Raw genomic sequence first — 13945 nt, 5'->3', positions numbered from 1 at the left:
AGAGCACAGAAAGAGTCCAAACGTGGGGAAAAAAAATCAGAATGTATTCAACATGTTCCATGCTGTTATTTTGGAGGTACCAATGCTCATAAAATGAGTTATTTGACTGATAATCCAGTTTTTATGCAGTACAGAGAGTGAATAAAACAAGTCTTTGATTTAACAGCTCTCTTAGTTTATGTTACTCTTTCTTGTTGCTGTTAGCTACATGCAGCTACATACAGAATATGTATATATATATATATATAAATATAATATATATATATATATATGTAGCTATAAAGCTACATACAGAATATGTTTCTAACACTATTCTCTGCTGAGGTGTGGACTAACAGACTAATCATGGCTTTTAGTAGAAGAGAAACTGCTTTGAAATCAACATTTAGGCTTCTCTCTGTAGACTCTACATAGTCACTTGGATGCACACTAATCATTATCTGGAATAGCAGAAGTCCTCCTGTAAGCAAAATAATCAGCAATCTCAGGAAAATCTGACCAGCTTGTCACCTAATACTTTACAAATCAGAATTTGACTCTCATGTGGAAGAAAAGCTAGTGAGCTAGTGCACCAGAGGTAAGGAGGAGAAGAAGGCATTCTTCAACAACTGTGAAAGAATCCTTGGAAATTGGGACAATATTTTTTTTTTTCTCCCCACTTCTGAAATTCCTCCAAGTTTTCTTACTTTGAGACTAAAATTCTGCATGTTTTCTGCTGGTGAATAAATGAGCTGCATTTCCCCCAGAGCACTTTTACAGCAGTGGCTGAATTCTCAGGATGCACTTCACTGGCTCCCAGCCCCAGCCAGGGGCTTTGCCAGGCAGATTTAACCTCCCCCAGGCTGTGGTTCACTGTATTATGTAATTCCCAGCCAGACAGTTTTACTTACTCTTCTGGCCTGAATGTCTCCTCTTACAACTTTTATTTCCTTGTATTTACTCCTCAGGTTGCTGTCAATGGGAGGTTTTTAGAACCTTCTCTCTGCAGACTGGGTAAGAAATGCATTTCTAAAGCTGACCTGGAGCTGCTGCTCTGGAGGAACAATACAAGCACAGGTCTTGGGCTTTTTAACTCCAAACCAGTTTTTTTCAGCTGTGGAACAGCATCAGTTTTATCTGACACTGCATGCTGGCTGACAGGTGGGTAAAATAAACAAGTGATGTATATTCCAGAGGAAGAGTGATTCCTGAGTAGGTCACAGCAGTGGAAGAGAGAGAAGAGGAAACCGACCTGGCACAATGATAGCCTACAAAAGCACATCAAAACAATCCATTCCTGAACCTGTCTGCCCAAATCTTGTTTTAAAATGAAGCTGACAAAGCTGAGGCCTAGTTAAAAAAAAGCTGGATGGAAACAAGCAAAAATCCCTCCCTGCAAACCAACAGATTTTTATCAGCCCCTAACCTGCCTAATAGAAATTCCTACAATGTTTATTAATATGGCTGTCAGCACAGAGTAATTTGTCTCCTTTATAATATCTGTCAATAAACAGAATCCACAATAAACAATGGCAATAAAGGATAAACAGATTGTTTGTTTGATAGAACACAGGAGAGACAATGAGCTAATCTTTCAGAGGACTGTTAACAACCCGTACAATAAATAACAAAGATACAGCAAATAATCCAAATTTAACCATTCTGTGTAACCTCCCTTTTAGGGAAAAGTTCCATCCTCTTGCCAAGAGAAATTTACACATTTTGCCAAGCAGATTTATTTCTCACATAAAACAGATCTCACAGGGTCAAGGTCTCCTACAGTCTGAGAAGTGCAGTATGTCTACTTCAAGACTGCAGATTACACTTACCCAGTTTATTTCTAGGAAATGATTTTTCAAGAAGGACAAAAGCTGAATTTTTAACAAAGAACCAAATTTAGAGTGTCGTGTTTAAACAAATATAGAAATAATGTCTTTTATGATTTTAATTACATTGATGAGTCATTCTGAGAGACAAAAATGCACATTTACAAGGTTAACTGAACATGAAGAATAACTTCAGATTAAAGTAGACAATAGCCAAGGGACCCTTCAGTGTTCATATTGCAAATGTTGCTGGGAAATATTTACTATTTTCATATACCGAACTTTGCAGATTCTTTCTTGTGCTCTGTAGATTGTATATACACAGATCTTGAATGAAAACTATGTGGAATAGCTGCTAAGTGACAACAAAATATTCCTCTGGGCCACAAGCCTTCCATAAACATTGAACTCACACATCCTCTGCCCTCAGATTTTCCTTGCAGCCTTTTACCTTGTGTTTAATCTGAAATAGAAGAGTTTGCCTGATAGGTGCCATGATGTTTCAAAACAGAAGTCTCCTTATTTATACAAATTCTTGACTTAATCTGTTTTAATCTACACAACAACATGTCAGCAGTGCTCCCTATTTGGCACATCCCTGCTTTGTTTTGCATTATGTGAAAGGGAAGCATATTAGCATGCAGTGTCAGGAAACATTCCAGCTGAACCCAGCCTGAGCTTCACTCCCCAGCTTGGAAAGATGTGCACACAGGAGATGAGCACAGTGAAAAATTGCAGAGAAATGAGGAGAACACAAAGTCAGTGCATCATTACATTTGCATGAAAACACACACCTCCTCTCCTGCCTTTTGTGTCTTGAAATACCTAATGCTTCAGCTTCCTGATCCTCAGCTGACCAACTGAGGGTGAGTTTGAGATGTCCAGCTGCAAATAACCCACAGTAGTGAAGGTGGAGGGAGGACAAACCCTCCTACCTGAACTCCAAACAGCATAAAATGCATCTCTCTTCCACCTGCCTTGCAGAGGATGGTAGGCTGAAAAAAACAACGTGGTGTCTGGAAGACTCCAATCAAGCATACAGATCTTTACCACCAAGGCTTATCTGAGAGAATCTTATTTTTCTCATGGTATAAAAATGGATATAGAGTTCATTTTGAAGACTGTCACATCCTACTGTGCAGTAAAAAAGTACACATCAATCAATACCTGTTTCCTCTATGTTGAAAACAGTCTGAGAAGTTGGGTTAGATAACATGTAGCCTATAAAACTATCAGCAATGTGTATCTGTTTCTTTGAATACCACGTCCCTACAAAACCAGCCACTTGGGAGCTCTCTGGTAAGCTTCTGAAGACCTAAAAAAATGCACTTAGAGGAGATAAATTTCTACTACAACAGGATAAAACCTAAGAAAACATAATTCCATCTTCCTGCTATTTTCAGTTTGTCCATTTTTAGCCATAGTTACCTCTGATGCTTTGATGTCCTCATAGGAAAACTGCATGGCAGGTACTCCAAGGTGGTTGATGAAATAATCTGAATCTCCCTGCATCTGCACAGAACTCACATTGGATCCTGGACATCTGGCCTCTTCCACACAATTGAAGCTCTGGCTCTGAAAAAAACAAACACAAATGAAAGCTCTACTTAATTATTTGCAGTCAGACTCTTGAAGACTTGTAGCAATATCTCATTTAAGCAGCATTCTTTGGGTTGAAGCATCTTATAAATGGCAGAGTGAAATTTTGATGCAGCATGGCTCAGTCTTTTAGAGGACAAGGAAATTCTTATCTAACTGAGATGGCAGGAGAGGAAAGAGAAGAATTAAGGCACATTGAATGTCTCATGCTGGCCAGATCAGAAGGCATCATGGTGCCTTTTGGAAGATTTTGAGATCTTTAATGTCTCCTAAGGAATCAGTCCTTTATCAGTTAATAGCATGCTCTGCCACAACAAAAATCTGAATGAGATTATCAATTCAATCTCTGATATTCATATATCTATGAAATGCTAAGGCAATATAAAGAATTTCCCACAATTGCAAAGTAGTAGAGCTTGAAAGAAAAACAGAATTAAAAGGCTAAAGACACCTAACACACATCTTCTGTGTCAGTAATAATTTCTATGTAGGTTACTTAAAGCAATTCTAGTCAGTGAAATCTTTGTATTTCTTTCACATAAGTATTTAATGGTGAAATCTTAGCAACAGAACTGTAATAAACATGGAAATTGGAAATCAAGCCCAGACTGAGTGCTACATACTTGTGTAGCTTTTAAATCTATCAGGTAATTAAACACTTAATAAACAGTAGGTGTAAAGGCTTTCAACATCTATTACAGCAAATAAGCTACTTAGGTTTCTTTTCAAGAATATTAGGAAGTTGAAGTACTGGAGATTATTTGCATTTAGCTAACAGTTTATATAGTATAACATAACATCCTCATCTCTACCTACAAAATTACAGGCTTCCTGAAAGAATAGCCTAAGATTGGTTCTACTTTAACAAGAAAATACAGCAAATTCTGTATATTAAAGTCTCTGAGGTTATCAGGAAAATGTTAGACAGAGAAAAATCTTGGTATTTTCCCATTTCAAAATTAGCATAATTATTGCTTTACAGTCTCATTTCAGTGCCATGAAGAATGCAATTGCATATTACCCAGTTTAAATAAAGGCTGCAGAGTCTCACAGAAAATTATTTTAAAATACCTTCAAGAAATAGCTTCCATTTCATAAGTAATCTTGAAAGGTGGTTGCATTACTTCTTTTTTTATCTGCTAAGCATTTCTGCTCCTGCCATTCTTACATACATTCACAGTTGTTCAAGGTCTCTTCAAAAAGTTCTAACAGAAACTGAAGAAACCCAAACAACAAATTCGCTGGAAAAGGTATTTTTAATAACCACACTTGTATCTCCTAAAGTCTCTCCCACTCCAACCCAGTGCACAGCACACATTCAGGCAAAAAGTCATATTTATGATTTTATGCATTTATCTGTGTACAAGATCCACTTAAGGATCTCTCAGTGTCCCAGCACAGATCAGACTCTCCTCACTTCATACTGCCCACCCAGCTGGGCAAGTTTCACAAATGATGAGCAGCCTGTTCTCCCTTTAGTGTTTAAAGGCTCACTGGATGATGTGAAATTGTGAAATACAGCTTTTGACAGTTAATTCTGAATATGCACTAACCCCCATTTCTACCAGCCCACCAGGAGCTGAAGAGATGTCTTCCTACAGCAATAATGAAATTTATTTTTTTCTTATGCATGGAAGTTCACATATGAAATGTTTACAGCTTTGGTTAAGAGGACTATAAAATATGGTATTTTGGGGGTTTTAGATCATGATCCTTGATGGTGTAGGATTATGTTTTTATGACAGCAATGTTCAATTCAATAGTTCAGCAATTTAAGGGTTTAACTGCTTTATTCCATTTGCACTGTTCTGACACACAAGCCCCTGATAATGACAAGTTCAACAATAAATATTTAACCCAGCACCAATATACAAGACTTTACAGGCAAGGTGCTGTGCTCTTCCAATCTGTTTTCATTGTTATGGAGACTCCACAACACCAGCATTCTTCAACTCCCTGATAACTGCAAAGTTCATATAGTTTTTTTTGTATTCACCAAACAAATGAAACGTTTCTCCAGACTAACGGACTTAAATATTCTACAATTAATAAAACTAATAAAATTAATTTAAAAATCTTTAAAAATTTATCTAGAATAGATACTAACAACACACAACTAACTCCCATTTGTAGAGCAGTCAAACTGTATTTCCTCAGCTGGTCAGCCTTACAGGACAAACACAGACTGGCTGTAGCTCCCCTGTGTCACTTGAGCCTCCCTTCAGGCTGGAGGCAAACCAAGCCACTGATGAGCCAGGAATCCAGGAGAGCTTCATGCCAGTGCAAGGATTCACACACTATTTGTAATAGAATAATTTTATTTCTCTGGAGCTCATTTTGGATTTTAGCACCATCTTACAGGTTTATGTTATAAATTTGAGAAAATGAGGAGCACCATATGGCCAAGTAAATACATTTAATTTGAGGTAATGTCCTAAAATAGCTCTGATACATCTGAAGTATAATCAAGTGGGACTTCATTGCAGATCTTATTAATTCTGATTACTACTTTTCTTTACTTGATTCCAGCTCCACTTAAAACATTACCAGCTTTTGAAAGTGGATTAAAACATCTTAGGAGCTTTCAACAGGGCAAGTAAAGAATGAACAGTTATTCTTACAGTATGTCAGTGATCCCAGCTTCAGGACCACAACAAGCAAGCTTATTCTTCATGAATAATCAATCTCTATTTCTGAGCTGCATCACCACCTGTGTCAGGGACTGGTGCAATTAAGGACTTAAAGTGTAAGAGACCGTCTGAAGAAGCACCTACAGAATTTATTACATTCATCACAGGCCTTGTAAAAATGCAGAAAGTAGGAATTGAGCATCTTTCTTACTGTAAATATGTAAATCAACAACAACAGGTAGTAAAGGCCAGAGAAGCTGCAGAGCAAAGGACTCATAGGTCTGTGTCTCATCTATAAACTCCTGTCACACTCTAGCAAACAGATCCTTGGAGACAGAAGACTTGATGGTTCTTAAAAAACATTATTAGATGACTGCTAATGGCTATTGAAAAAACCCATGGAGTTCCTAGGAATTGCAGTAATTCTATGGCAAGCATACTTCTCTGTTTTCTCCCAGCTGACTATCAGGTTTGGCTGTAAACATCCTGTTCTGCTCTGTCTCTATTGATTGATTATACAATTGCTATTAATTATTAATTATTATATATTGCTATTAATGCAAATCAGCTCCTCATGAAATTATTAAGGAGATTTAATATGGCATTTTGCCCCATAGATATAAAAGTGCTTTTCAAACCAACTAAAGGCAAGCAAGGTACTTAATATTCCTGTCTTGCCCAACATCATAGAGCAAAAAAACTACATAAAAATTAAATGCACAGCATTTCCCCAATTTTGAGCATTATCAAACTGACATGATTCAAGTATGTGCATAAAAATAATTTAAATTATATTAATTCATTTTTTTTTCTGTGTAGGAAAAGAAAATCTAAATATGCTGGTGACAATTAATATGCTATAGATGGAGAGTAGTTGTGGTTTAAATAGCCTGAATGTTACACATCACTAATGTGATGTATTTGCCTATTTATACAATGCAATCATTTGATTACCTGATTAAAGCTACACCAAGAAATCTTGTGAGGTAGAGTGACTAAACCTTGCTGCATTTAATTTATGTTATATTAAGATGAAAATTAATAAAATGTTGGTTCCTTAGTTTCTTAGCAATTTTTCTTTCCCACTTAAACATCTTTTCATTTAAGCATGTATGAAGCCTTACTGAAAATATCTGAAATCTTAACATCATTTAATGACCTTTAAGGGCAACATGAGAACTCAGGTGAAATTCTGTAGCACTGCAGAATCAGTCACAGAAAAGAAAGATTTAAATCTCAGAAATTGCTCCTAGTTTGAGTTCTTCATGACTACCACATTAAAGTGTTACTTGTGCACACACATATTCCATTGAGAGGAACTTGTCACCAGGGAAAAACAACTCCCTCAAGAATTGTGTTTATTGAAAGTCATCAGGGACAAGCAATTCAGGATTATCTGAATCCCTCTGATACTCATGGGCAGTGCAGTGATTCTCAAACAGATCACTAAACCCCAGGGATCACCATTAGACACCTAAAATTCCCCCACCACCAAAGTACTCCGTGTTTTTGTACACAAAAGCACCACACCTGGAAATTCCAAGAGAAAACAGTTTTCTAGGCTGTGCAGGAAGGTAGAACTGCATTTTCACAAGAAAAAATCTGCCTTTTAGATAAACTTCATGGCTTTAAAATAATTACTCTTTCAAAAAGCCTGCAGGTATTCTGCATGACAGAGAAGGCTTTTTCACCCAGAGGGAAGGAGAAACTGAAAATGGTGACCAACACAATATTTCAAAAGGTCAGGTCAAGCCAAGATTAGCCAAGACCCAGTTGTGATATTGTATTCAGATTTCTACTGAAACAAGGAAAAATCAGTTCATGTAAGCAACACAAGCTGCCAAAAATAAAACTACAGTTCAACCTTTCAAAATCATAAAAAGCAATTTTTGTATTGCAATGGTGACTTCCTAAAAAAATTACTATACTAGTGGTTATATAACAAAGCATGGAAAAATATCTATGCTTGGAACAAATTATTTAAATACATTGTTATATGTTGTACTACTTTGCAAACTGGAGTTATTTTTTATCTAGTTTACAGCTAGAAAACATGAAACTTAATCCTGTAATTCTTGTTCAAGACTTTGGTTTCTGTTAAGCAGTATTTGCAGACTTTTAAGTATTTGCCTTATTTTAAAATAAAAAACATGACCATCAGTGTAAAGTCTTTATAATAAATGGCACCTCATAGGACTAAATCACATTTTAGTTGCAAAATTTACATCAAACTGGTAGGAGATACAAAAGAAGGCAGTAAAAAATTATATAGTGTAAATTTAATTTTCTATGCTGCACTTTTTCTACATTTAACTTTATCTACTGACAGTCTTTCTCTGATTCCTGATGCTTGTTACATGATTCTGAATTACATTTATCCTTCCTATAACCAAATTGAAGTCCCATGCCTCATTGAGTCAGATGTACCTGTTGCAAACATTCACTACAAACTGCTAGGAATTTTAATGGCTTTTTTAAGGAAGGTAAAAATCAAGCAAGTATGTTCCCATTTGATAAGAGAATTTCAGAGCAATCAAATATTTAAAGGTAAAATTACATAGCATGACTTATATAAGTGGCAAGACTGCAATGAGAATGCCATCAGCAATTCCAAGCAGCTTAAAAAGCTCAGTAGCTTAAAAATACAGAGTTATAAAGTTAAAAAAAAAATTGAAAAACTGTTGCACACATCTTTGGTAGCTGTGTTTCTCCAAAGCACCCCAGAAAACACTGCATTAGAACTTCTTCCATATTTTTTCATCAGCACAGGAAGGCAAACTCTCTAAGACTCTAGGTAAAGTGACTTTAAAGACTGAATTTCCATGACCACAGGCTCAGCCTCACTAATTAGTGAGATACATTTACTGATGGTAAAAATTTCAGGAAACTGCTTAAAATTATTACTGTAATCAAAGACCCAATTTCAGTTGTAATAGACACAAATGAATAAACTGTTTTATGGCACAGAACACCAAAAATCAGTAATTCTTTGGAAGAACCCTCCTGGCACATCTTGGCAAATCCTCCCTCATGGCACCAGCCTGAACAAGGCCAAAGAAATTTGCTTTACCTTGCCCTGAAACTTGCAGTCTGACACTGAAACTTCTGAACATCAACTGTGCATGAAGAAATCACCCCTTCAAGCCACACACAAAAGCTTTTTTTCAGTCTCTGAAATGGAAAGTCACTCCCAACCACTCCACACAGACCATGAAGGTCAATAAACCACCATCGTATTTTTCATATAAAAACCCTCTTCTGGACTTCAATGGGAGTTGAGCAAATGGTATAATAACAGGATTTGCAGTTAAGATATCAAGTATCTGTAGAAATTGAATTTTTCAGGAAGATAATCACAAAGCAGATTTATTAAAGTGTGTCATAAATACAGGTCTCCAAGCTCCACTGCAAGATAAATTAGATGATCCAAAAGATGTCAAGTTATTTTATTTTTACAGCATTGGGGTACTGTAAAACTCTTTTCCTGACTAGATTCTTCCAACTTTTATCTACCTTAACCACAAGAAAACATCCTTGGTATTGCCTCTGTACAGCAAAACAAGAGCAGTGAGGAAAGAATAGAAAACCTAGAAAGGAAATTGCCATATGGCCAAATGACTTTTTCCTTCTGGTTTCCAAAGAAGTTCACTTGAACTTGGTTTCAAGAACTATGAAATATTAGGGTTTGGGAGAAGACTCCACCTGCTTGAATAAAATGTGGTTGTAACCAGAGTCTGGTTTAAAATTCTGTTTTAACATGAATCTGACCTAGTCTGATTAGCAGAGTTCTATAATACAGACAGCTCAAAGGTTCTGCAATTGCTGCACAATATAATCTAAGAAAAACATCTATAACATTATATTTCAGGTTTCATCTTCCAAATTCCGATCTTTAAAAGTTACTTTTGATGAAATAAAATTGAACTTTCTGAAACAATGCACACACAGTCTGTAAGGGAGAAATGTTTGCACTGCACAAATTGAGAAAACAAATTGACAAATCCAGTGAAGTGCATTCTAAAGCTATTTACTCTGGTAAAGAAGACTAATGAATGTTACACATATGCATTCCTGAGAATACTAAATAATACAGCACCTACATGAATTTTCAAAGGTGTAGATTCTAGTCAGCAGTCTGGAAAAAATTTACTTTGCAACCCAATATATTTTAATGGACTAAAGCTATTGAATCCCATAAACATGAGCTCATTTTTTCCTCAATATTAAATCTTTCTCTGTGCACTCCACCTGCCACAGTTTGTATCTCTGGCCTCACTGCTATAATTCTATATGCAAATAATTTTATGGATAGGAATAGTTTTCCTAAGCTCACAGTTTTATTCACAGATACAAAATCAAGTGTGCATTTGCACAAACACACACACACAAATACATTTTTCTAATTATAAACAGCCTGTAACTTCCAGAAAATGATTTTCATTGTCCTGGTTGTTTCATTGTCCATGGTTGGTATTTATATAAGAAATCAGACATAAGAACTCAGATGTATTTAATAATATCCTTTCTGCCACAATTGAGAGTTGTGTGTCTGAAGCTAAATACAACATTTATATTGTCTACTCTATCCTTTTCTCTAAAAAGAAGGGAATATTCTTACATTGAGATCAGTTGTTTTCATGTGAGTGACAAGTTTCTATCCAATAAAAAATGAAGGTGTTGACCAACACTGAATTTAGTGCTTCTTTTGGATAAATGTTGGTAGAAAAAGCTCCATTCCAAGCTGGTTCTCCATTGACATGTAACACCTCTGAAAATTCATCAGTCAGTTTGTGTAAACTGGAAATCCATGAGTAGCAAATATCCTAAACCCCTGCTTTTATAGTGATTTCCAGAGTATCACTGAAGATGTTACATAAAAGTCTGTGCTGCTGTCTTTACAAAATAAACTTTTCCACAAATGTTTGGACATATTTCTGGATTTCAAATTGCAGAATTAGTTGGCAATTTTAAATCTTTAATTAGCCAGAACTGCAGAAACTAAAATCTCTTCCTTGCCTGTCACAGACACTGGTAATGTATGAAAAGTCAGGAAGATCCCCTGTATCTATATTCTCACAAACCCATGAGCTGCTTATTAATCTTAATATTAAATATTGTTTTCCTTTTCCATTCAGACACAGAGCACAACAGTTTCCTAGGAGTGCTCAAAAGCCTATGGGAAAAAATCAATAGCAATAAATTAGAATTGGCTGTGCAACTTTTTGAAAACATATATAATTAAAATTAAAAGCAATCATTGTTATGTTAAAATAAAAAAAAAATGAACATGTTTAAAGTGAGAGGAAGCTAGTTCTCAATTTGATTTTTTTAGGGGGTGTTTGTTTTTGAAAGTCTCCCTTCTAGTGCTGAATTACTTGTTGAAGGTAGAACAGTGAGCCTGTTTGAAGCAATTATACACAATAATTATCTAATCAAGACAAGGATGATGTGTTACAAAGCAGAGGAGTCAGCAGCTCTCCTAAACCTCCTTCTGAAAGAAAACTTGAAGCATTTAAAGTGTTAAAATAGAAGGCTACAGAACAGGTTTTGAAATCCCTTTCAATGCTCTGCCAGGAGACAAAGGTTGGAGCTGGGTGACCTTTAGCTGCCAAAAGAAAGCTTTTTGCAGAACCTCCAAGAAAACTATTTCTTACATTTTGGCTTTTCCTGACATCTGAGATTATCTGCTGTAAAATTTCCTCTGTTCTATTTACTGAAGTCCTATTCAGTGTGCACTTCATGACAGGAATAACTATGGGAATTGTGGTTCCTTGACTCAATAAACAAAAATTAACTACATTACAACTACATGACTAATTAAAACCTCAGGAATAATTTAGGAAATACAGGTATTTTTTACATATATTCAATTGGCTCAAAACTGCTTTTGAAATTTCACATTCTCTGTTCATGGTGTCCCAAAATTTTCCTTTCTAGCTCTGGTTAGCTCAGGTTTTAACTCAGTTTTTTTACACTGGACAAGACATCACCACCAGAATATGCTTGTGATAAACAGATGAAGAATGCACAAACCAGGCAAACCCCAGAACAGTTCAAGTTTCTGCTTGTGATTATTCAAACTTTCACAGTTTTAAATGGATTTGGAATGATTTTCCTCACACCTGGTTTCAAAGAATTCACAAAGGAATTCTAACTTCTTGCCAATAAATATGCCTAAGTCAAAATTTTAAGGGTTTTTTTTTTTTTTTCCTTTTGATGACTGACATTAACCAGGTCAGATGTTTGGGGATTTCTTTTTTTCCCCTGCCCAAATTTCAGTAATTCTTGTATAGCCATACCTAAACAAGAGATACAAAAGTTCAATTAACAACCCTGAAGCAATCAAGCTTTTGTTTTCACGGGTAAGAACTGTTACTGTGACAACACTGAAATTAAAGGGGTAAAAAATTTATGTAACAAAATATGCCAATCACCATAATTTTGAATTGATTTCTAAATCTGAATCCTAGAAGACATGTAAGAGTCCTCCAAGTATGATAAGGATCCATGTTGAACCAGAACTTCCAGCCTGAAAATCTCTCTACGTGAGCAGGAATTCCAAACTCTTCACTGCACCCACTGGGGCTCAGGTCAATATTTTCACAAAAAAAAAAGCCCACACTGAAACTTTTGGCAAGGTTAAAGAAATATGGCATTACTTTTTATTTATAGCAAACAAATGGTGTGCTTTTCACTACCCAGGTGCTTTTCTTTGTTTTTCCCAACAAGGATCTGCAAACTAAAGAGTAAATTGTGCTCTATGAGATTTTGATTCTTTTTCTGTGACATGCAGAACTAAAGCCCATGGCTGCAGCTGCTGTGGACCAAACAACATTACACAGACTTAAGTCTCAGGTCACTTTATACTAATTTCTTATCAATTCTGATTTAAAGGTGCTTTCTTTCTTTCTGGTTATTTGGCCATACACCTAATTTTTGTATGTGCATTTCTTTCCCATGGGCTGTTTGTGTAGTACAGCTTATACCTATTGAGTCAATTTAATTTAATTCAATTCAGCAACATAGTTAATAATGATGAAACATCAAGAGAAACTTTTCAATGATTTCTGTTTATATAGAAACTTTAAAATATCTAGAGCTTTCAATCTATCCTCTTTTGTGAGAAGTAAAAGTTTACTTTTAAACTCTCTACAATAAAGGTTTTTCTATTGCTAAGAAAACATCTTTCTATGATCATGAAAAAGCTCTGAAGGGAAATAATCAAGATGAAATTATACAAAGGAATATTTAGACAGAAGTGAAGTTAATTTTTCTAATATTGTAGTCTGGCTAAAGGGTCTGGAAGGGAAAAACAATTCCCTTACATAGCACAGCTCATTATGTGAGGCAATATTAACTAGATTGGACAAGAGAAACCCTGAACCAAACCCCATTTCTGCAGCAGAAAAGGAATTAATTTCCCTACTCCAGTACTACACTTAAAGGTAATAAAAATTCAGATTGATTCAGTTTCATTCACAATGGTTATCAAAGTAGGCATTTACATTTCAAAACAAGAAAACCTTTCTGAAAATATACATAATTTACCTCTACTACAAATCCATGTAAATGCAGGGAAGGACATGAAGCAGAAAACTTGAGTCATCAGGAACAAAGGGATTGTACCAAATCTCCAATAAAATCACAGCTGGAAAACTGGTTCATTATTTCATTATGTCCTGCTAATAAACTCTTTTCTCCATGTTTAACAGCAACAGTATTTTCATAACATCGAAATATATAAGTAGGTTAAATTACTCACTCTCTGAATCAGCATTTATTTATTAAAATTATTCAGTTTGGAAGAAGAGTGACAAAATGTGTAACAGTGGACAAAGCAGAATTTTATCAAAAGGAAAGAGTGGTCAGAAGATACAAAAAAACCTCCTGCAAATCAAATCCACCATTAAA

At 35.5% G+C, this 13945-nt stretch overlaps 1 protein-coding gene across 1 annotated transcript in view; it reads right to left on the bottom strand.

The window, feature by feature from the left end:
* NAALADL2 (N-acetylated alpha-linked acidic dipeptidase like 2) overlaps nt 1-13945 on the bottom strand; it is a 298774-nt gene that overhangs the window by 69222 nt on the left and 215607 nt on the right. The window contains exon 10 of the mRNA XM_056498926.1: nt 3234-3380. Within this exon, the coding sequence (XP_056354901.1) occupies nt 3234-3380 (147 nt within the window). The remainder of the gene's footprint in view (nt 1-3233; nt 3381-13945) is intronic.

Source organism: Oenanthe melanoleuca, chromosome 9 (assembly GCF_029582105.1).
Source record: "Oenanthe melanoleuca isolate GR-GAL-2019-014 chromosome 9, OMel1.0, whole genome shotgun sequence".
NCBI classification, from domain to species: Eukaryota; Metazoa; Chordata; class Aves; order Passeriformes; family Muscicapidae; genus Oenanthe; species Oenanthe melanoleuca.
Note: the sequence above shows the minus strand (reverse complement) of the source record. Positions and strands in the feature narration are given on the sequence as shown.